This window comes from Zootoca vivipara, chromosome 6 (genome assembly GCF_965207765.1).
Source record: "Zootoca vivipara chromosome 6, rZooViv2.hap1.1, whole genome shotgun sequence".
Lineage (NCBI taxonomy): Eukaryota > Metazoa > Chordata > Lepidosauria > Squamata > Lacertidae > Zootoca > Zootoca vivipara.
In genome coordinates, this window is record NC_142589.1 from 76,479,970 (window position 1) to 76,504,583 (window position 24,614).

Below are 24,614 nucleotides of genomic sequence, written 5' to 3' on the forward strand. Positions count from 1 at the left end.
TCTCCTTCCTTCTTCCCCTTGTGGCTGAGGAACTGCCTCTCCCTGGAAAAGAGAAGAGCGGCAAAAACTTTTATTCACACACACACAGAGACTAAAGACTAAACACACCACCCACGGTCACACAGTGTCTTATTTCTGGGGTCATTTCTTATTTTATAAAAGGGTATTACAGAACGTCGCTCCTTACTCTTTGCTTCGGTTCCAAGACCCTTGTCTGGAAGTTATACTTTCAAAGATAGCTCAGTGGGGGGGAGGGAGCATGAGACTCTTAAACTCGGTCGTGGGTTCGAGTCCCGTGTTGGCAAAACGATGCCTGCATTGCAGGGGGTTGGACTAGATGACCCCTGAGACCCAACTCTACCATTGGGGAAAATGTCCTCCTCTTTATTCCTCTGGCAGGTGAGGGCTAGTTGTGGCTACTCAGGTTCTGAGGGGAACGAGTCCTTTTCTTTATTGGGGTGGGGGCAAGATTGCTGGAAGCCCCTAAAAAAATCCAACTCCAGTCATTTATACATATCATGGAGGAGCATTTTAGGTTCTTATTTTGTTCCTGTTTCTATATCTGGGTTTAATGTTTGTTCCTGTAAGTTACTTTGAGTCACCGCTACAGAGATTTACATAGCCAAAGCTAAGCAGGTCTCGGCCTACGTGGGGCATGATCAGGAGACTGACACCAATGCCTTAAGTTTCCTGAATCAAGAGTGAAATGATGATAACTGCAAAAAACAAAGATTGATCCGTGACAGGGGGGTGTGTGTGTCATAGAATCCTAGAATCGTAGGGTTGGGACCCCTAGGGTCATCCAATCCAACCCTCTGCAATGCAGGAATCATTTTGCCCAATGTGGGGCTCGAACCCATCACCCTGAGATTAAGAGTCTTATTCTATTAATGACTGAGCTGCTGTCCTAAATGCAATACCTTTATCAGGACCACCCAAAACGTCACAAAATAACAGCAAAGTGTTTTTTTCCTTATTCCCTCAGACCTCATAATCAGGCAGTGTGTTACACAAAGTAGGGGATGGAGAGATGGGGAGTTTAAAAACAACAATTAACAGTATCTCAGTTCCCTCACCACAAAATATGGCTAACAGGAAGCTGGCTTGACAAGGTTCTTGTTGTGAGGGCCAGTATGTTAAAGTCTGCAGAGCACAACACACTGCTTCTGATAATTATTAATAACACTATTTAGCACAGAATCATAGAACTGTAAACTTGGAAGGGACCCCATGGGTCATCTAGTCCAACCCCCTGCAATGCAGGAATCTCAAACTCGCAACCCTGAGATTAAGAATCTCATGGTCTGCTGACTGAGCTATCCCAGCTCCATGCATTCATACAGTGTATGAGTCCTTCACACGCACAACCTCAGCCATCCTTCAACTAACCCTGTCAGGTAGGCCACTGCCACTATCTCCGTATTACCGAGAGAAAAGTGGCTCGCCCAATCTCACCTCACGAGTTCCTAGCTGAGGTAAAACTTCATTTCCTCCACCCTTGGCCCACAATGCCACATCCACAGTGCGCATTTATAGCACTGTTATTCCATGGCTCTCCCCAAATTAATCCTGGGAGTTGTAGTTTGCCAAGGCTGCGGAGCATAGTCGGGAGTCCGCTATTCCCCTCGCAGAACTACGGTTCTCCATAGTTCCCTGGGAAGAGGCATTGATTGTTAAACCGCTCTGGGAATTGTAGCTCTGTGAGGCGGATGGCTCCTCTGGGCAACTACAGTTCCCGGGATTTCTTTGAGGGAAGCCATGGCTGCTAAAAGTGACATAATAGTGCTGTGTGTGTGTGTGCATGGTGCAAACATGGCCTCAGGGTTGCAAATCCCCCATCGGCCATGAAGCCCACCTTATCTCTGAGCCTAATCTACCTCACAGGGTTGTTGTGAGGGTAAAATGGGGTGGGGGCGGGAGAGCCCTCCCTAAAAAATAATAAACCAGGAGGAATAAATTCAGGGACGGAGCTGTGGCTATAGCTCTCAGGCCTTTCCCAATGATTCCCTTTTGCGGCTTTGGCCTGTAACTAGATACCAGAGGGCTGGCTTCTCATCCTGGCCATCCTGGTTTTGTGTGTGTGTGTGTGTGTGTGTGTGTGTGTGTGTAGTCCGACGTTCAAACACGCCACCCCCACCCCACCCCATATTTCCCAATTCAAGACGCCCCACCGCATGCCAAGCAAGCGGGCAATTCCAGCCGTGGCAGCTCCTGAGCTATTTCGGAGCAGCTGCGTCGGGCAGAGGGGGGTTGGCATTGTATTACGCCCAGAACGGACCCAAGCCACATTACATGCGGCGAGATCCAATTTTGGGATGCAGATTCACAGTGCTTTTGCGGGGCACCGGCTATAAAAGGACAGCTCCTCTCTCTCTTTCTCTCTCTCTCCTCATCCTGGGCCTGCTATTGCCTATTTCTAGCCTGGCTCCTCATGCCCGTTTGAATCCTCCCTACAGGCTCCATCGCTCCTCATTCTCTGGAGATGATGGTTCAGAAACGGAGGAGGAGTCTCCGCTGCAGAATACCTCGGTTGGTTTCGTGCCACCGCCTTTTTTGGATTTCTTCCCGGTGTCAAAAAGCCGAGATGCGGTGAGGGCCTGCGTCCGGCTTGCGCATTGCACTGCACTGCAGAAGTGTTGCTGTCAGCTCAGTCCTTTCGCCTTAAGAATCGACATCCTGTCCCGTTCCCTACCTGCTGCACAGAGAGACACGGAAGCGGTGGGGAGAAAAGCACCTTAAAGTCCAAAGAGAACCTGGGAAAGATAAAATAAAAAAGTCCCAAGGGAGAAACAGATTGCAGAGAGAGAGGAGAGGGGGGAAGCTCAAAAAGAAAAGATTGTTTCCGGTTTGCATGTGGGGTGAGAGATGGACCTCAGGGCCTGGCCTGAGTCCAGTGGGCCAAGAGGAAGATTTTGAAAGAAGCGTCAGCTAAGGCTCCCTTTAAAGCACATTCAAAGCACATTTCCCCCCTCAAAGAATTCTGGGCTTTGTACTTTGCCCCTCACAAAGCTGCAATTCCCAGTAATCCTTAAACTACAAAGCCCAGAATTCTTGGGGGGGGGGGGAATGCGCGTCAAATGTGCTTTATAGCGCTTAACACAGCCTGAGTCATTATCCCCAAGGTTTGGGAGGGCAGTTTGGGCTAGTGGTGAGATCAGGAGACGGAGATGGAAGCTTAGTTGCTTTACCAACAGCTGCTTGCTGGGAAAGGGAGAATTATAGGCTTTGGGACTAAGGGCTCCATTATTCCTGCTTTTTACTCCCCCATGGGGAGAGGGGAGACTTCAGAAACAAAATTAAGAAAAGGAAAGTGGCCTGTCAAATTGGGATGTGGTTGGAAGAATCATAGAATTGCAGAGTTGGAAGGGAGCACGAGGGTCATCTATTCTAGCCCAACCCCCTGCCAACGCAGGAATCCTTTGCCCAACGTGGGACTTGAACCCAGGACCCTGAGATTAAGGGTTTCATGTTCTACAGATGGAGCTAACCCAGAGAACACTGACGCTGGGATGGAAACGAATACACAGGGGTCCAAGCAGAAAGGTGCTGATTGCCAGGCTTCCAAGAAACAGGGACTAGCCTCTACTCCATGGGAAGTGACTTTAATGTCCCAGGGCAAAAGGGGAATGGTTTTATGGCAGTGCCATGGCGAGAAAATGCCATTCAACGGCCGCCATTAGCTTTTCCAAACCTGTGGCTTTGGTGACCCCTGCTGGGCAGAGCCAGAACAGCAACCCTCTTTGAATAATAATTTGACATTTTTACATTTTGTATACTGTATTTTAATACCGGACAGCATTTAAAGGGGTCCCTGGGGAAAGAAAATTCTGCCTTCAAAATATTCAGGTCCCTTTACTTGCATTGCTGTGTGTGTGTGTGTGTGTGTGTGTGTGTGTGTGTGTATGAAATAATTTTTTTAAAATTGAGGTCAGTTTTTTAAAAAAATCATTCACAGCTATTGCCTCCGTTGGAAGTATAATGTAGTTTAAGAAGTAAACCTGAATCTATAGCAAAATATTTTAAGGCTTGCACTTGAGAGATTGTAAAACCAAATTATAACCACTGAAGGCTGCTTGCCCATATAAAAGAGAGACCTGGATGAAATATAGCCAACTTCTGAAGTTAAGCTTTGAAAATGACGTAGGGAGGCTTGAAATCCAAAATACGTTTCCCAGGGAGAATACTCCATTGAACTCAGTGGGGCTTACTTCTGAGTAGACATGCATAGGATCTCATGACCAGTTGTGCATTAACTTTTTATTGTAGAGGAGCAATATTATCACGGTCTTAAGGAAGGTCACATTTCGGTTCACCAAATTTCTCATTTTCCCCATCTTAAATTCAGTAAGTTTCCACAACAATCTGCAATAATAATAATAATAATAATCCTCGAGAAAATTCATCAGCATTTTTTGTACAAATTTATCCTTTTTTTTTTTAAAGAGATTTTTATTAATTTTTCAAACAAGAAATACACAAACAAGACATATAATATAACACTGTCCCTTCATTTTCCCTCCACCCACCGGTCCACTTCTGCCACCAGTAGGGCCCGTGTGCTTTAGGAAACAAAGGGGTCCAATTGTGAGTTGAGTTCTGCTTCCCCCCTCCCTCCTCCCTCCATATCCCCCCCCTGCCACTGAGAGAACAGGGAGGAAGGAGTTATGGGGATCTGCATCCCCCAACTCTTTCATAATCATATTAATAAACCTAGAAAAAAAAAGAGAAAGAAAGAAAGGAAAGAAGAAGAAAAAAACAAAAAGAAAATTGGGAAGAGTTCAAACTTCCCAGTTCTTATTATTTTGACATCTTAATTGCGACTCCCTCGGTTGTCTTCCTCATGGTTTTCCTTACAAATTCTGATTACTTGTGGCGAATTTTCCAACTCAGCTTCAAATCTTAATCTTATAATATTAACTCAATCCTCCTCCTTTTTCATGCTGCCCTCCCACAGGTCCCCTCCTGCCACAAGAGGTGCCTGCAGGGTACAGCACTTCCAAGGTTCCATTTCCTCCTCACCCCTCTGGGCACCCCCTGCCACTGAGTGCCTCAGAGTAAGGAGAGGGGGGCAGGCAGCTTTCTGCCTAAACACCTCACTTAACCTGCAATAATTTATAGTAACTTAAAAATTCTTTCCAAGCCATTCTTATACTCCCTTAAGGAAACATAACACTTTTTTCCCTTTCTTTTTTACATTCCATCTCCTCTCCCTAAGTCTTTTTCCCCCAATTGGTTCAGCATTTCCATTGTCCTGCCAAGATTTCGAAGACCGTCTTTCAGAAATCAAAACAATACATTTTAACTAAAATTTTTACCCCACACCCATTCTTTCCCAAGTCCATCTCCAGGCCTTTGCCCCCCCCTGCCCCTGTCCTTCCCATCCCTCAAACACCCCACTCCACATTTTAACCCCTCCAGGATCTTCAAATCCATTATACTTTAAGTCCCTTAGTCTCTCATCTTCTTGTTCTGGTTGTTTTTCTTCCTTTTGGAAGTCATATTTTGCTTCATCCCAAACAAATTTGTCACAGTCCAAGTCCTCTTTCAATTGTTTCTCCTCACACACAGTCTCAGAATCAGCAGTCTCCAAATTTAAATTTAAATTGTCCTCTAAGTCCTGGACTTGGACTTCAATCTCAACTGGTGGTAAGTTGGGATGTTGCCATTCCTTGTAGAAATCTTCCCATGACAGCAAGTAGTTCAGTACAGTCTCCTGGAAGGCTCGAGACAGCTTTGTTTTCATACCTCTCGTAACCGCAGATAAACAGGGGGTAGGGAACAATGGGTACTGGAAAATTCCTCTCTCAGACGATCGACTCCATTTTGGCTATTCTTTTTCTTGATTCTTAACTCAGTCCCAAATCCATTCTTACTTCCAATTTAAATAGTTCTTTCACCTTTACAAACAATTTTTCCTGTTCACAGCAATACAATCAATCCACCCGGTCTTTTGACAGTTTGACAGCTTTTGACAGCTGTCAAAACACTCTTCCCTTTAATACCGCTGTACCTCAAGGGGTGCCGGACTCGGGGGCTGAGATGGTTCCAAAAAGTCTTTTTTCCCTCTCGGGACCACAGTTTCAAATTCTTTCGTTATTCAGCTTTGGATTTTTTTTTCCAAACGCCTCCCAGTTTCCCATTAGGAAGAGACCGGCTTCCGTTTCTTTAAGCCTCTCCTATTTTCCAATCAGCAAATTTAGGATCCCGATCAAAGTTCCACTTACTTCTTTAGGAATCTTTAGTATCAAATCGGAAGAATCCGCCGCTTGCCGGGTCAGGACTCGGAGCTTCGCTTCCCGGAGGTAAGATGTGGCCCAAAATGGCTCCCGCGGTTCAACCCCACCGGCTCACGATCGCTCTATTGAGCTCTCGGGCGGCGGGGGATCCGCCAAACGGAGCAGCCGCTGGACGCCTGAGTCATCGGAACTCTCGATCCGATGCTTTTACGGGGAGTCCGCTCGCTCTGCAGACTTCCCCCCCCTCCGAGAAGCCAGGGACCTCGGCACGCGAAGTCCCTGCGTCCTTCTCACCGCCGCGACGAACCGGAAGTCAGTAAGTTTCCACAACAATCTGCAATAATAATAATAATAATAATCCTCGAGAAAATTCATCAGCATTTTTTGTACAAATTTATCCTAATAACCATATTTTTGTATATAGTTTTGACTAATATGCACATTTTTGCAAGCAATTCCCCCCAATATACACATTTTTGCAAGCAAATTCCCCAAATATAGCACATTTTTGTACGTTATTTTCGCTAATAAATGCATTTCCAACTGCACATTTTACCCTGGCATATGTATCTTTGAACATACTACTTGGCCGCAGAACTGCACTGCAAAATTTGGAGAAGAGCAAATTCTGAAGAACGGCTGTTTCGAATTGTATTGTGAATGTGGTAGGTTCACCTTCAAACGCGAACAGAATCAAATGTCTTCCCGAGCCATAAATTCGTAGGTGATCGGACCCTGGAGAAGTTAGGTCTTATAAATCATCAGGGATCACCCACAGAACCTAGCAGGGAACTCTCATCCTCTTGTTTCATGCTTCCAACCAGCTGAGCTCCGCAATCGGCTTAAATTATGAATATGTATGAATCCACTAACCAAACATCATGAATATTTACTTTCCATCTCATAGACAAACACTGTTTTTACCCGGCGATTTATGGCCTTTGCTTTCGGAAAGCTTTCGGACATTTGCAGCCCAGTTCTGTGCATGTTTACTCAGAAGTAATTCCGACTTCAAAATATGTGTGCATAGGATTATAGCCCCGGGATCCCTTCCAATATCGGTAGACAGAGAGGCGCACGTAACCCTCAGAATACCCTCCCAAGATAGTGCAAAGGCTAGAGATTTTTTTATTACTGGTGGGCTGTGTTTGACTATGGGATCTTGCTGGAGTTTGAGCTTCCAAAATTCAGAGCGTTGTAGAACAAGCTTTGGATGACAAGTAGCTGAATGTCAAGGAGGCCGGGGTGTGTGTCTCCAACGACGTTCTACTCAAGAGTAGGTCTACTGAACTGAATGAACCTCAGTTAGTCGCGTCCCTAAATTTCAACGAGTCTACTCTGAGTACGAATAGCATTAGCTACAACCCAATATTATTGCCCGGTGAAATAAATTTTTAAAGTTGTGCAGTGTGACCCTATGTAAAAGCAAGTCCTTTGGCTTACCCAATACAGAGTGATTGCGACCCCCGAGGAGCATCTAGACCATGGGTAGGCAAACTAAGGCCCGGGGGCCGGATCCAGACGGATCGCCTTCTAAATCCGGCCCGCGGACGGTCCAGGAATCAGCGTGTTTTTACATGAGTAGAATGCTTCCTTTTATTTAAAATGCATCTCTGGGTTATTTGTGGGGCCTGCCTGGTGTTTTTACATGAGTAGAATGCTTCCTTTTATTTAAAATGCATCTCTGGGTTATTTGTGGGGCCTAGGAATTCGTCAATTCCCCCCCCCCCAAAAAAATATAGTCTGCCCTCTCCCCAAGGTCTGAGGGACAGTGGAAAAAGTTTGCTGACCCCTGATCTAGTCCAACCCTGTGCGATGCAGGAATCTCAACTAAAGACAGCTGGCCATCCAACCTCTGCTTAAAAACCTCCAATATATGTTTTGTAGTCTTAGTCCATTGATTAAGTTTGCATATATTTGCATATTTTTCAAATGTATGTTTCTTGATTTTGAAATTTGAAAATCTTAATTGCACTTAAGTTTCCCCTCTTTTCACCCCTCAACCGCTCTCCACCCAACCCTAACGAAACATATATATAACTGGTTGATACCAACATTTACAAAGAAAAAGGAGCGAAGATCACCTTGGTTACAAAACAAAAACATCTTCCCACAGTTCCCCATAAGCTTTTGGTGGTTTACATGCACATTCCTTTTCCGGTGTGTATGTGATGAAGTCCAACCAAGTGTTGGAAAAACCACTGAGTTTATTGTGTTTTTTTCTTTCGCGTACTTTGCCGGTTAGTTTTTCCATTAGAATCAAGTCCCAAATGTATACAAACCAGAGTTCGAACAAATTCAAGTCAAAAGATCTCCCCGTAAATTCGAATATGAGAATATAAATGGTTTCTTACTTGCTTTTATTTGCTTTTAAATAATGTGCGTCTGAGTCACAGCAGGCATCATCTTTGGAGAGTGTGCCGTCCTTCCCCTGCAGTTGTTACAACAAAAACAAGGACATGTATTAAAAGTAATTTTAATGTGCAAATTAGTTGGGTTGTATCTGACTAAATGTGGGGTGCGGGTGGCGCTGTGGATTAAACCACAGAGCCTAGAGCTTGCCGATCAGAAGGTCGGCGGTTCGAATCACCCCGCGACGGGGTGAGCTCCAGTTGCTCGGTCCCAGCTCCTGCCAACCTAGCAGTTTGAAAGCACCTCAAAGTGCAAGTAGATAAATAGGTACCACTCTGGCGGGAAGGTAAACGGTGTTTCCGTGTGCTGCTCTGGTTCACCAGAAGCAGCTTTGTCATGCTGGCCACATGACCTGGAAGCTGTACGCTGGCTCCCTCGGCCAATAATGCGAGATGAGCGCGCAACCCCAGAGTCGGTCACGACTGGACCTAATGGTCAGGGGTCCCTTTACCTTTACCTGACTAAATGGGAACCAGCATGGTGTAGTGGTTAAGAGCGGTGGACTCGTAATGTGGTGAACCGGGTTCACTTCCTCGCTCCTCCACATGCAGCTGCTGGGTGACCTTGGGCTAGTTACACTTCTTTGAAGTCTCTCAGCCCCACTCACCTCACAGTTTGTTGTGGGGGAGGAAGGGAAAGGAGAATGTTAGCTGCTTTGAGACTCCTTAGGGTAGTGATAAAGCGGGATATCAAATCCAGACTCGTCTTCTTATTCTTCTAATCCTACTCCAAGTAGGATCTCTTAAATCAATGGACATGATCTTAAGTCTGTTAATTTCAGTAGGCCGACTCAGCTAAAAAAAAGAAAACCCCACCAAAATCTTCTGGGAAATGAATTGTATTTTTGTCGATCAAAATATTATTATTTGCTTGATCAACACTAAACCTTGCCACTTTTAAGATCACAAGAATTGTCCTGTTGGATCAGACCAGTGGCCCATCTAGTTCAGCATCCTGTTCTCACAGTGGCCAACCAGATGCCTATGGGAAACCTGCAAGCAGGATCCGAGCACAAGTCCCCTCCTGCGACTCCCGGTGACTGACATTCAGAAGCGTGGCTGCCTCCAGCTCTGGCACAATTTCCTTTTGATTTAACGATCCCGAGTATCATCAGCAAAACTGGGCCACTTCACTGCTTACCTCTAGAGAATCTATGAACAAATTGAAAAGCACAGGCCCCTGTACCGATCCGTGGGGGACTCCCCATTTCCCTCTCCCTCCGAGGTAGCCAGGGATCTGTCTTGAGAGACAATGGAGTGTGCCTCTGGGGGTGAAGTCAAACTGCTGTGTAAGCAGCACCAAAGAGATTTCCCTGGGGTGCAAGCCTGGGCAGTGTGTATGGGCTGCCCAGATGACAAATCCCCCCCTCTCTCAGCCTCACTGATGGGGTCCAAAAGAAAGCAGAACAAGAAATTTGGCACTAGCTGGGCTGCAGGAGGGAGGCATACAAGGCCAACCGTTTTAGGGACTCCACTTCGGATTTGTGTAGGGTTCACTCCTGAGCCTTTTCTTCTCCCGATGATACCCCACAAGGCAGCAGAGGTTTAGGATCAGGGTTTTCCTTCTCCTAAATGCGCTCCCTTCCCAGGTGGACGAGCCCCATTTGCCCCACACTTCCCTCGACAGCATGTATGGAAACTGCCTTCTTGACTGTTGGACCCGCTTTTGGTCTCGTCTGCTCAATCCACCGGAGTCTGTCTTCACACTGAACTCACTGAAACCCATCGGCTAACTTCACCTGGTTAAGCCGGCCAGTCAGACCGTTCCTCGGTTGTGGCCGCTGTCGCCTGCTGACAGCTTCTAGAAGCCACAGGTGAGAGCTGGGTGCAGGGTGGGGACCAAAGGGGGAGAAAGTACCCCAGAAGGAGCACGATGTGTCCCCCCACCAGAGGTACTACCCCTCCCCTGACACCCCGTACACTCTGGTTAGGGATCTATCAAAGTAAAATTGGGCCAGCTATCAGAACCCACAGAAGCAGCTGGTTGCTGCAGAAGGAAAGGCAAAGCATGAATCTGCAAAATATTGGGTGGTACACCTTGAACCAACTCACCTTGACGAACCATGTGGCCCGCTTCTCCGCTCTGTTGAAAGTTTGCCACCTTTCCCCGCCAAGAGAGGTTCATGTGCCTTTAAGAACATGGCAGTCCAAAAATCTATTTGGTGGGTTTCCATTGCTGGCAGAAGCTGTACTCGTTGAGGGAATCCTACCCTCCAGGGAACTCCATCTTTGAATGTGAAACATGGCACAGGGATGCAGTTTTCAGCACCGGCTCTGCACCCCACAGAGCACCCGGCTCTACCTGGGATGTGCACTACTTGCGAGTTGCTTATGCCATGCAGTTGTGCTGCCCCCCTCTACCCAGCACCTCCACCCTGCAGGGACCACATCCAGGTGGTCCCGTCGCTGGCATCCTTCCTGGGTCAGGAGGATGCTGCGAAACAGACATGCTTTCCGGGATCCGGAGCAGGCCGAGGAATCCGGGAAGGTTCTGCAGTTCCTGTACTTTCACCCTCGATTAGGCCGAGCGGAGGCAAGCACCTCTGGGGAGCCAGCCAGCCAGCCAGCCAGCCGGCACAGCAAAGCAAGGCAGGCGCTTTGGGGAAGGAGGGCAGTGACCTGGAAAAGGCCTTCCAGGTAGGTGCCGGCCTTCTGCCAAGCCAAGATCCGAAGCAGCCAAGCCAGGAGGGTTGCAAAGGCCGCAGAGATGAAAAGGCTCTAGAAAACGGAAACACAGGCACACATACGGCCAAGGGTTTGGAGAAACATCTGCCCAAGGAAAGGCTATGTGGGGGTCTTCGCCTCTGAATCCAAGCTGCTGGGAATCCCAAGTGGGAAGAGTGATGACGTACCAAGTGTCCCGATTTTCCTGGGACAGTTCCGGAATTACAAAAGCCATCCCGGTTTCTGATTTGATCCTGGAATATCCTTATTTCCCCCGCCTGTGCTGCTGCCACCAAGCTCAGGGAGAAGGAGCCAGCACTTGTCCCGAGTAGTGGTGGCAGCTATGGCTACGAGGGAGCATCCTTTTGCCTCTCTATGGCCTTTGTTGCCGGCCTCCACCCTTCGGGCAGCTCATAGCATCTGCTGGAGAGCAGGCGAGGAGGAGAGGCCCGTATTCCCTGTGTGATGAGGGGCAGGCAGAGAGCCCTGGGTGGGAAGAAAGGGCAGCAAAGAAGAACGCAAGTCTTGATTTATTATTATTATTATTATTATTATTATTATTATTATTATTATTATTATTATTATTATTATTTAAATGCTTTGTGCGTCCATGGGTACTCTTGCCCCTTTCTAAAATTTATTTATTGGTGTGTGTGCTTTTCTTCTTGCAAACCTACCAAATAATAAAATAAAATAAAATTGGGATTATGGGGTTTTCTCGGGATGGTGAAGGATGTTTGCGCTGTGTCCTACTGGTGTAGTGATGGCAGCTGGACCAAAAAAACGGGGCCTCGAGGAGGGTCAGTTCGGGGTGTGAGAGAGAAATGTCCCCATTTCCACATGAGGAATGTTGGAGGGTATGCGCTGTTGCGCTCTGGTCCTGCTTGCAGCCTTTCCAGTGAGGCATCTTGTTGGCCACCACGAGAACAGGATGCTGGACCAGGTGAGAATTTGGCTTGACCTATCTGGGCTGATGTTATGTCCTAAAAAAACATGGGAAGACAGGAAGAGGCTGATAAAACGATGAAGAGAGCAGGAAGGGAACCAATTCCCTCTCAAAATACATGAGTAGCGGTGATGACAGGAGTTGAAGTGCAGCCCAAGAACATTCGAAGAGTCCTTCTGCATGGATCATGCCAGTGGCTCATCAAGTCAAGAATCCCATTCTCACAGTGGCCAACCGGGTGCGGAACCCCAAAAGAAGACTGGAATACATCCGGAAGGCCGAGGATCTCCAGCCTTCATTAGAACTGAGGGTCACCTAATGAAAGGTTAGCGATATATTCAGGGCCAACGAAAAGAAACATGTCTTCACTCGATGTGGAGTGCAAACTTTTGGCATACACTGCCCCAGATGTGTTGAAGGTCACTGGTTTTTATGGTCCCCTACCCTGGGAGACTAGGTCCGATAATGGTATTAGACATGGCTGCCAAGGACTGAGGATAAAGTCTGAGGAATGTGGCCAACATGCCTTCCTCGTATCTCTCAATCTTTAGGCTGTCCCTTTTGGAAGATTCTTGAAGCCCCTCTACACTGCGGTTGTTTTCGCAGGCAAATTCCGCAACATGCCATTGACCCAAGAATAGTGCATTAGTGATGAACTTCCCCCTAGAGACCATACACACACACATCATACCACTTGAATACATAGTTGTTCTGCAATGGTCTCGCTGCCCAGAGGGGCATTTTTAGGCTACAGCACAAGCAATGCAACACACGCGGAGAACTCGTCGCATGAAAAGTTACAGAGTTTCAGCTGGAATCTCCGGGAACAAGCACTGATTGGAAACAAAGCAGCATCTCCACCCTGGAAAAAAATTGCAGCCCACGAGCAGAATTGAAAGTGGGATCGTTGATCACAAAACGTCATGAACGCATAATAAAAAGACAGTCTAAAGGGCAGTTCTACAATTCAGTGGTTGAAGCTGGAGTTTCTTGCTGTGAGCTCAGCTCTACTCCCCCAATTTCTCTTATACATCTCCCCATTCTGAGCACCAAGCTGACACCTGATGCCAAGGGTTTTCTCGGGCAGAATCCATGGTGGATCACGGCTGTGTAATTTTAAGTAAAAGGGACTGTGGAATTGCTGGTCACTGCAAGATGATACACATGCAAACAGAGAGGGGTCTGGTGCGTTTTCAGAATCAACACAGTGAAACAGGCAGCATTCCTCCAGGGAAGGTGAGCCCCCCTCTCCCCCCAAAAATACTTGCAGGTGACTTTAATCCGAAACTTCCTTCTGACCAGGCATTCCTGCTGCCTCTTACAGCCAGCTCTCCAGCTGAGGCAGGAATGGCACTGGAGCCAGAACAAAGGCCTGCTATTTTTACATCCACAGCTTTGCAAATACCTGTCAGATGGACCAAGTGCGGGAACCACAGCCAGGGCAGCACGCTCGATTGCTTACTGGGAGAACTAGGCATTGTGGGAAATCAAAATGGCGGCTCCCAGGTCCAACTGGCGGTGCAGATTTAGCCCACCAGGGTGTGGAAAGGGCTCTTTGCTGAAAGTCTTGTCAGATGTGGGGTCAGCTATTCCACCTTGAAGCACCAATTGCCCCTATTTTTCTCAGGCAGAGCTTTACCCGAGAGGTATTGGAAGGAAATGATTCAAAATTATTGATTAGTGATTAGTAGAGATAGATAAAAGAGGATTTACTTTACCTTATTTTGTGGATAGGCTCCAGAAATATGTAAAAGTCTTAGCAGAAATTGGTGCTTGTACAGTCAATGTGCAGGGAGAGGGGATGAAATATTATTGTGATATCATTACTTTTAATTTGACTGAATATTGAAATGAAAGTTGGGAAAGGTAATGTACTTGGAACAGTGATGAACGGAGGAAAAAGGAAGGAACATCTAGGGGCGCGAAGTCAGCTTTTAAATTTTTATTAAATGTGGTGACAATTTGTTAAAAATTATGGAAAATCAATAAAAAATAATTGGCAAAAAAGCACCTATTGCCCATCGTACCGCCTCACTCTGCTTTGTGCCCAGACAAGGCCTACTACGATGGCATGCTTGTGTAGTTGGGATAGCCACCCAGTTCTCGTTCCCACTAGCACTACGCAAAACCTTGTGGAGGGAAAAAGAAAACCATTTAATGCAAATGAGAAAAAGAATAGCCTTTATAGAAATAAACAGGGGTGGGGGTGGGGGGGAGAGATGTTGTACATTGCCAAAGATTCAAGAGCACTGGGAACAGAGGTCCTGTCTGCAAACTCCTCCAGACAAAAATCATACCGGGAAAGAGATTTTACAGCACCCCCCCCAAAAAGGGGTCACGACGACTCTTGCTTGCGAGGTGCTCCGCTTAGATGAGGATCCACAAGATCTGCCTCCTGACCCAATTCCGTTCCATCCTCTTTCCTCTCCCCAAAGTGGAGATGCCAAACTCGGGACGTTTGGCTCATAGCTTCCACACTTTGGCTGCTGGTGGAATGGAGCTGCCCTTTTCTCAAGCAGGGAGAGGGCACTGTGCCCCACATCAGCCCATGCTGCTGGCGACTGACTCACCCTGAAGCAGATCCTCCCCTGCTCGCGATGCTCCCGGCTGCAGAAGTCCTCCCTTCCCAAGCAGCGAGGGTACCGGTCTTCGAGGCAAGGGGAAGGAGCCGTAACGGCTGCGAGGGGGCGGCCCTGGCCAGGGTGGGGGAGACATCAGCACTCGACGCCGTAGCGGTCGAAGTTCCGGAGGATGACAGCCAACTGGAGGTGGACGGTGCCCATGGCGCAGGTCTGCAGGCGGTAGCGGTCGGCGCCCGTGTAGATCAGGTCAGTGTTGAGCAGCTGGGGGCCGCCTCCCACAAAGAGCTGGGAGAGCTGCTCCTGCCAGGAGCCCAGGGGGCGCCAGGTGACGCAGTCCAGCTGGTGGGAGCCAGGGGTGGAAGGCACGTGGCAGAAGCCGTATCCGTACAGCTCTGTGCGCCCAAAGGAGTCCTGGTGCCACACCTGGACGTGCAGCTTGGGCCAGCCTGGCAGGAAAGAGAGAAAGGGAGGGTCGTTTCTCTACGCAGCCACGGCAGCCCGGGTGGTATATGCACCAGAAAAGGAGGGAAGGGAGCAGGACCAACGAAGGAGGAGTGGCAGGCGAAAATGGTTAGAAGGCGCATAAATGCTGAGCTTAACCTGCAGAATAGGAGATCCAGAGGAAAGGGTATTTAAGGAAGACTGGAAAATGTTTGTAGAATACTCGAAGAATCATTGCAATCAGGTTAGGGCGTAAGCAGGACTGGAGTAAATTCAGCAGTAAAAGTTGCTTTGAGATAAAATGAGAAAGGGGAAATGCTGAGTACCGTATTTTTCCGTGTATAACCCCCCCATTTGGGGGGGGGGGGAGACTCCTAATTGAGGAAATGGGGGGAGAGTGCCCAGACTTGTTGAGCTTTGGGGGGGGGGGTTTGCCGGCAATTGTTCACCCGGCTGACCGCCGCTGCCAATCACACGCATCAGTGAAGCCACCAATCGCCCGTCCCACCTCCGCACTATCTGTGTACAAGACAACCCCCAATTTTTAGCATTTCTATTAAATAAATAAACCTCGTCTTGTAAACAGAAAATACGGTAATTAGAATATGCAGCAATAAGGGGGAATCAGAAGGAACAATGGAAGGTGGGAAAGGAAGTCTTATGTTTAATTCAATATAGTCGTACCTTGGAAGTCAAATGGAATCTGTTCCAGAAGTCCGTTCGAATTCCAAAACGTTCGGAAACCAAAGCACAGCTTCTGATTGGCTGCAGGAAGCTCCTGCAGCCAATCAGAAGTCCCGTCAGACGTTTGGCTTCCAAAAATAGTTCGCTTCCAGGTTTGCGGTGTTCAGGAGCCAAAACGTTTTGAGAACTAAGCTGTTCAAAAACCAAGGTACGACTGTACTGTATTGTGTTTGGTTTATGTGATTGTGAAAAATTATAAATAAAAGTTATTTTTTAAAAAGCAAAAAGGAAGGAAGGATAGCAATTTAAGTGCCCATAGCATCCCACAATGTCCTCTCGGTAGCGATGTTGGGAGGATTTTGATGGAAGCAGACACTATTGATTAGGCATCCCCAAACTTCGGCCCTCCAGATGTTTTAGACTACAATTCCCATCTTCCCCAGCCACTGGTCCTGTTAGCTGGGGATCATGGGAGTTGTAGGCCAAAACATCTGGAGGGCCGCAGTTTGGGGATGCCTGCTATTGATGTTCACTTACTCGTACCATGTAGAGGCAGTGTGGTGTAGTGGTTAGAGTGCTGGACCAAGACGTGAGACGCCGGGCTTCAAATCCCCACTCGGCCACGAAGCTCACAGGGTGACCTTGGGCCAATCATTCACTCTCAGCCCAACCTACCTCGCAGGGCTGTTGTTGTGAGGATAACATAGGGAGGTGGAGAATGAGGCATGCCGCCTTGAGCTCCTTGGAGGAAAGGTAGGATATATAAAAGCTAAATAAGATGAAATAAATAAATGCCTGTGCACTGAAATGGTGCAGAAAAATGTAATCAATTACATGAGATTCTGCTGCAGCAGACAGCAGGACCAGTGATGTAGTTTTTGTTGGAAGCCGAACTGCAGTGGCGCAGAAACACCACTGCATGCGATGAAGATGGCTTGGAAGAGAAGAGAATGCCTTTGTATATTTTCCCTGTCTCCTGGTGACCCTTACAACAGCTTGGAAGAGATTACACGGGTATAACATTCCTGCCCCCTCTGGGGGCAGAGAGAACAATGGCTTTTCTCAGGCTGCCCAGAAAGTTTCCGGCCAAGTTGAGATTTGAATCAGAAGCTTCCCTGATTGCGATCCCAACTACTCTGCTACACCAGGTTCGGGAACAAGGTTGTAGCATCAGCCATAGCTAGCACTCCTTAGAACCAAAAAGAGCTCCACCTCCAGAGATGGAAGTTCTGTGCTATATTTTCTGTAATCTTAGGGTTGGAGTCTACCATTAAAACTGAAACTTAAAATTTAAAAGTTCCCTGAGCATTAAGGAAGTACCACGGAGTTAAATTGGCATCTTATCTCCCTATAAAAATTACAACGTAGAGGAATAGCATTTCTCAAGTTTCAACTGAACCATTTTTTGCAAGGACGTTACAGAATGGTCTGTCTGAATTAAAAGAATGCAGGCAGGTTGTTGTTATTTAACGCAAAGAATAGTTAATAATCAGGGTAAAAGTACCCCTGAGCGTTAGGTCCAGTCGCGGATGACTCTGGGGTTGCACGCTCTATAGGCTGAGGGAGCTGGCGTTTGTCCGCAGAAAGCTTCCGGGTCATGTGGCCAGCATGACTAAGCCACTTCTGACAAACCAGAGCAGCGCACGGAAACGCCGTTTACCTTCCCACCGGAGCGGTACCTATTTATCTACTTGCAATTTGATGTGCTTTCAAACTGCTAGGTGGGCAGGAGCAGGGACCAAGCAACGGGAGCTCTCCGTCGTGGGGATTCAAACCACCGACCTTCTGATCGGCAAGCCCTAGGCTCTGTGGTTTAGACCACAGCGCCACCCATGTCCCATCTAATAATCAGGGTATTTCTTCCTTAATATAATAGCATCCATGCACACAGATTGTGGAGGGAATACTACACTATTCCTGCCACCGCAAAAACAGAATCTTTAAAGATATGTGTGTTTGAGTGTGTGTGTGGCATCAACATTTGAGGACCAGGGTCCCATTCAGACAGAGGCATGAAGACTTCTCAGTTGACAGATATATAAATGGAGAAAAGTAAGTCTGGAACATTGGGGCCCCAAAGGACACAAACGGCAGGAGGCCTGTCGCATTGCTACACAGTACCCAAATGTGTATGAGACAAGACCAGAGTGACAAAGCCATAACCAGAGTGAGTGTGGCACTTCACCGCAGAATAGAATAGCTTGATCTAAAAGGACAGGCCTCTGCCCCAAGGAGCTTGCAAACCACGACACTGAATACGTGGACATAGAAAAAAAAGATTCTGACACTCTTCTTGTGGAGGAGGAACTGTTTAAGAAACAGGAAGCAGCGAGCAGGGAAAAAATGGACAGTTCTCATGATGGAAGGATATAGAACGAGGAGTCCTGCAAGGGTCAGTATCAGGACTTGTGCTTTCCAATGATCTAAAGTTGGGGGTGGCAGTGAGGTGGCCATCGATAATAAATCATTCACGGTAGTTTAAACGAGAGATGGTGGAGAGGTCCAAAACGACTTCTCCAAACTCAGGGCTTATTCACCCACACTTTTCCTACGCTCTTTTCAGGCCCGGCCCGCGATTTAAAGCTCTATATAGGAACACATTTTTTCTTCCTTTTACTCCAGAGCTTTCCCTGTGAAAATCCGCTCTTTAAAGCTTAATCAGAGCAAATGGCCATCCGTGGGGAACCCAAAATGATGTTTGCTCCGATGGAGCACTGAAGATTGGGAAATTCTGGTGCATCTGACTAGGCGGTGGAGAACAGGATGCTGGTGTAGATGGGTCATTGGCCTGATCTGGCAGGTTCTTAAGAATTCAGTGCGTGGATAACAATGGTGACTTACCATAAAGAGCTGTTTGGCGGCGTCTGTGAAGTGACATGAGCTAGCAGAAAGCACTCAACTGATGCTAAATATTAAGGTTATTATTATTGAGTCGGAGTCTGGCTCCTCCAAGCACTCATTTGGCTCCATCCTCCTTCTCTCTCTTTCTCCTGCTCCCGCCACCATCTCCCCCTGTCAATTCGGAGCTCGTATTTCAACGTTAGCCAAGGTCTGGCTGGCCGGGGGTGGCGGTGGGGTTGTGTGTGTGTGTGTGTGTGTGTGTGTTATCTCTTCGCCTGAGCACTGTGTTCCCAGCAATAAAGGGAACCAGGGAGGCATGATTTATTAATTATGTGGAGTCTCGTCAGCCGGGAAGAAAAGGAAGCGGCGGGAGACTTTCGGCAGCTTTTCCGCATCAATCCATTCCTCCGTTCCCCTTGGCCTTTCCTTGCCCCCACCTTTCCGGTCCAGCTCAGCTCAGCTGAAGCGCAGCCTAGAAAAGGCAGCAAAGAGAAACCCACGCAAAGCAAACCGGCTTTACAGCACGCACAAAAAAAGCTGGCCGCTCCGACAATTAATCCCCTGCCATTCCAAACGGCTTCCCTTCACTGGCTGGCTTCTGAGCTCTTTTGTCTGACGGCGCGTTTACCGTAGACATGGATTAATTTTCTTTCAGGTAGCCAATTACATCGAATGTATTCTTTTGGGGGGGGAAGCAAGGGGTGAAATATAAAATAAACCGAGCCCAAAAGCACTGTCCCCACCCACCCCTGCTGCTGGGAATTCGAGAAGTCAGGAGCAGGCATCAAGGCCTCCCCTCAATTGTCCCACGTTAGGAGGGGAACTGAAGACTTGGCTGAAGATTCCAAGTTCCAAGGGAAAATGTCATGGGCTGGTTGGATGCAGAGGAATGGTGAGAGGAACCAGCAGGGGATTCACCAAGGGAAGAAGACTCAGAGCTCAGGGATTGGTGGTTGGAGAGCAAGCATGGTCAGAGGGAGGAGAGGGAGCAGAGTGGGGAGAGGGGTGTCAGAAGCTGAAGGGGTAACAGGGTTTAGTGAGCTGGGAGAGTCCGTGGCAGAGAGCAGTCCAGAATCAGAAGCAGAAGGAGAGGAGGGAGGCCAAGAAGCAGAGAGGCATGAAGAGAGCAGAGGGGAAGTTTGATTCACACAGGCACAGTCTCCAATTGCTGGGGGGAAACCCTGGAGAGGAGGGGGACTTAGGCAGTCATGGGGACCTTCAGTCTCAGCAACTGCTTCATGGGAGCAAGATCTGCCGGAGATCGGTTGCTGTGCTCACTAGGCCTGACACTCTTGCGCAGATTCTGTTTTTGCTAATAAAGTGTTACATCCAAGTTGCTCAGTGCGATTTACTGCTGGCTCGCCCCTGTCAGGCAGGTTCATAACAAGAGGCGAGACACAGTGCCTGATTTGAGCCGGGCTGTGCAATTTGCTTAAACACCCCTCTGCATTTCACGGCTGCAGGCTGGCTGGAGAGAATGGGGCCTCTAAGTCTATGCAGAGTACCTTTCCTCAACCTCTGAGCAACTGCTGGGGACAAGGAACCATTTCAAGCCAAGGGTCCGCACTCCCTTCTCAGCATCTTCCAAGGGGCCAATGGCGGGTGGAGCCAGAGGCAACAGTGGGAGGAGCAACAGATGCAAATGACGCCTTTGTGCACTAGGCTAGCTGCAACCCACAGCCCTCTCTGTCCTCCATCCTGAGCCACTGAGTTCTTGCAGGAATCAGTCAAGTGGGGATCCAGAGATTTCTCCACCATAAATCCCCAGCCCCACCTTTCAAGCCAGAATCCCCTGAAGAGAGAGGGCTTTCCGAAGGCAACGGCTCTACGATGCAACTGGCTGGGGCCCACTGGTAGGGTGGAAGGCAGGGAGGTGAACAGCAGGTGGCGTCAGAGGCAACGAAAGGCAGAGCCAACTATTTGCCTCTATCCTCCTCCTCCCTGCTGAGTTGTACAACAGCAAAACTAAGAAGGCAGAAGCAGACCGGCAGTTAGGGATCTCTCCGCACAAGCCTGTTCCTAAATCCCCATTTGTTGTTTTCTGAGATCCCTTGACTGGATTTATCTCAGGAGACAGGCAGGGGAAGGCTGGATGAGGGCAGATTGAGCTTGGCGTAGCAGGGCCCCATTTGCCCTAATAGACACTGCCTCAATGACAATTTCTGCTCGGACTTGGGCCAAAGTCTCAATGGGGAAGACAGGAGATCAGGCTGGTTGGGGGCGAATGGGTGGGTTCACGAGTCTCCGTAAGTGGGGCAGATTCTTGGCCAGCAAAGTATGTGTTATGAAGCGTCATTCACACTGACAGAGCCGGGATTTGGGGCAACGTAGCCAGCTAAATTCCTGGCGAAGGTTGGCTGGCAGCCACACTGCAGAACTGTAGCACCAGTTGTAAGAGGTGGCTTAGTTATTTAAGAGCATAGTTGTTCAGTGGGTTGCCTTTTAAATTGGTTAAATTGCCACTCAGGAAGAGCGCTCATTGCTCATACTCGCTTTTCTATCTCCCAAAAGCGAATGTTCAATTTTTGAAGATTTCACCCTTATTATCCAAAAGGTGTCAGTTTAGAATGACATTGCTCACGCTGCAGGGGCCGATGGGGTTTGTCGACCTGGGAAGGGAGCCCACCTAGGAGAAGGAAAACCCTGCTGCCTTGCAGAATATCTCTGGGAGAAGAAAAGGCTGAGGGGCAAACCCTACACAGATCCAGAGCGGAGTCCCTAAGGCGGTTGGATGGCGCCTTGTAGGCCTCCTTCCAGCAACTCCTGCAGCCCAGCTGGTGCCAAACGTCTTGCTCTGCTTTCCTTTGGACCCCATCAGTGAGGCTGAGAAAGGGGGTCTTATCCTTTGGGCAGCCCAGGACCTCCAGACACACTGCCCAGGCTTGCGCCCCGGGGAGGTCACTTCGGTGCTGCTATTATAGTCAACAAGGCAAGTGTTCTGCTTTGCCTGCTCAAGCCACCAAGGTCACGCAGAAACCTGGGACCTCTACAGACTGATTTGTTTATTTTTGTGCATCTATTCTGCAATATGTTATTGATGCAATTATATCTATGCTGCAGCACCCAGCAATCATTCTGCTTTATTAGATTGCAGGTATGTGAGGCCTGGATTGGGGGGGGGCATATGCCCTGGTGGCCTAGCTAGCTTCCACTGCATAACCAGGATGCTACCAAAGAAAATGGCCCTCTGTGGATCAGTAACCGCAGCCAGCTCAAAACATTAGCAAGCGGTCACTGGGTGATTTGCCTGCAGCGTGTTAGGCGTTTCCCTGTCCAGCTGCAGCTGTGTCTTGCAACACACACAAAAATGTTATTTAAAAGGATCTCGTGTTTTTAACGGGGCAATAGCCAAGAACTGTGGAGGAGGAAGGGAAAGGCAACTGATATCTCTTACCCTGCAAGCCTTTGGTGGCAAAGTGGGCGTCAATGGGGTGGGACCAGTAAGCCACATCATCCAGCTGGGGGTGGTCGACTTGGGTCTGCCCTTCCCGGAATCCTGACAGCAACTTCCAGGCACCACCTGGGAGGAGAAAACCCGGATGTCTTGGTTATAAATAGACAAAGCTTTGCCTCATTTATCAAGTCTAAAGATGGGGGGGGGAATGCGGCAGGGGAGCTGACATCCTCTTTAGTAGTGTCACTTAAATAACGCAGATGGCGTTAAGAGAGAAAAGAAGCATGATAACACTTGACGAAGCAAACTGAACAAGAATGGCGTATAAATCTGAGGAGAAATTCAACCGAGAAGCTTTTTTGTCTTTCTTAGCTCAGGCCTTCTACACAGCAGGAAAACACTAAATGAAACATACAGAGGAAAACTCCCTCGGAACTACGCAGCCGATCCTGCTCCTCTGATCAGTCGCTAAGCAACACCTGCCCCGTCCCCCGCTGGCTGACTTTAACAGGAACAGAATTAACCCATAAATCACACACTGAATTATCTCTGCTGTTGCACTTCCAACACCCCCACCATCTGAACCCACGATATCCCACTTCCCCTCCCAGGGTGGGTGGCAGTTACCAAGCCTCCTCAGCCCTCCCCTTTCCTGTGATCTCTGGACCATAATGCACCACCAACCTGTGTGAATCCCCCATTTGCAAAAAAGGCTGCTGCTAGGAAATCCACTGGCTCCCACGATCTGACCAATCACATGCACTTCAGCCATGGGCCTGCAGTGGGAAAGGACCTTAAAGAGAACAGAGACAGCCAGTCAAAGGCTATCATATTCCAGACCACTTCTGAGATTTCACATGTGTTTTAGGGTTACCTTGGTGGTATTGAGGCCTGGAAACTTGGCTCGAAAAACAAAAGCAAAGTTCTCCAGATTCTGAATTCTGCATTTGCTGTTGCATTTCAGACTTTTCCTTCTCCTCGCATATTCCCAGTCAGGACTCTGGTATCCCTTCTCCTGTACTACACAGATGAAAATCTGTGCTGGGGTTTTCCAATCTCACTTTTTCTCCAGGTCACGGCAACCCCCCTGCGACTGATTCAGACTGCTGTTGCTAAAGTAAAATATCTCGCTCCTGTCACCCCCAACCTCTCAAGTATTTACTTCTTACTTGAACTATTGAAATCTAGATTTTGTACGAAGATTGTTTGAAGTATTGCTTCCCTAAGGCTATATGTTTGTGTTATTAGATGTATCTACTGTATTAATAAAAACAGAAATGAGACTCAAGTTACTCCTGTATGACCAATTACTACCATGCAAAAACAAACTGAGCATTTCCACAAGATTTCCAGGTGTAACTTTCCTTGTTGCAACTCCGTTTTCAATACACCTAAGCTGGGGGGGAGGGGTGTCTCAGAGAACTCTGCATCTGAAGATAGCAAAACAAGGTGGGGGTTGTAAACTGGGTTTGCTGGGGGAAATGAAATGTACCGTAAGGAAAGTATGGTAATTAAATGATTTAACGGTGATCTTCCAACGAACACTGGTGACACGAAGAGCCTAGCATTGGTAAGCAGGCAGCGAGATTTATATATAAAATTCTTTGTCTCCCAAGTCACCACCACAACTCTTGCAAAGTTGGAAGGTCGATTTTTAGCACCGACAATTGCGCTCCAAGGTTGTACACCCGCCACCCGTCCTCAGTTTTCACGTGTTCTGCTTGAATCGAGAGGGGGAAAGAGAGGTGGCTAAAACGTCACCCGTTCACACGTGCAAAAGACACGCGACTCCTCCGTGTCCCCCTTCCCCCGGCGCACGCATACCGCACGCCACGCGTTCCATTACCTGCCAGCCTCGCGAATTCCTCAAAACTCCCTCACCCCGCCCTCGCCGGCGCCTCACTACCGTCCTGCCCTCACGGTTTCTGGGCCGCGGTTGCCGCAGCAACTGGGAAGCCACGCCCAGGGTGGGGCTCTGATTGGCTAGTTGGGGGAAAGTCCCGCCAGCCCAAGGGGAAAGGGGAAGAAGGGCGGTGGCGCCGCCATCTTGAGCGAGGCAAAAAAATAAAAAATAAAACCCGCCATCTTGGACATAGAGATAGGAAAATGTGAAGAGTTGCGCATGGTCGCAATTTCTGTCTATACTGTAATCAGTTTTATGAACAAGGTCGGTTTCCGATTTTGTAGCTGAAGTTTTTGGCTGTGCCACTGTGATTTTGTTTAAGATTATCTTAAACAGTTGTTTATTGGTTACAGGTAGTTAGCCGTGTTGGTCTGACGTAGTCGAAACAAAATTAAAAAATTCCTTTCAGCAGCACCTTAAAGACCAACTAAGTTTTTATTTTGGTATGAAAGCTCATACCAAAATAAAAATTTAGTTGGTCTTTAAGGTGCTGCATGAAGGAATTTTTTTAT

At 48.0% G+C, this 24,614-nt stretch overlaps 1 protein-coding gene across 1 annotated transcript; it reads right to left on the reverse strand.

Moving 5' to 3' along the window:
* Positions 1-14,421: 14,421 nt before the first annotated feature.
* B9D2 (B9 domain containing 2) lies at positions 14,422-24,196 on the reverse strand. The gene is made up of 4 exons (XM_035118606.3): positions 24,046-24,196; positions 22,884-22,992; positions 22,200-22,325; positions 14,422-15,285 (listed from the first exon to the last, which is right to left on the reverse strand). The coding sequence occupies exons 2-4, from the start codon at positions 22,969-22,971 to the stop codon at positions 14,972-14,974; spliced, it is 528 nt and encodes a 175-aa protein (XP_034974497.1). The 5' UTR covers positions 22,972-22,992; positions 24,046-24,196; the 3' UTR covers positions 14,422-14,971.
* Positions 24,197-24,614: the final 418 nt, after the last annotated feature.

Excerpts from the sequence above, each read along its gene's own strand:
- B9D2 (XM_035118606.3), bottom strand. The coding sequence starts at position 22,971 with ATGGCTGAAGTGCATGTGATTGGTCAGATCGTGGGAGCCAGTGGATTT. Across the intron at positions 22,326-22,883 it reads CAAATGGGGGATTCACACAG|GTGGTGCCTGGAAGTTGCTG; the intron begins GTTGGTGGTGCA and ends TTCTCCTCCCAG. Across the intron at positions 15,286-22,199 it reads TGCCACCAAAGGCTTGCAGG|GCTGGCCCAAGCTGCACGTC; the intron begins GTAAGAGATATC and ends CTTTCCTGCCAG.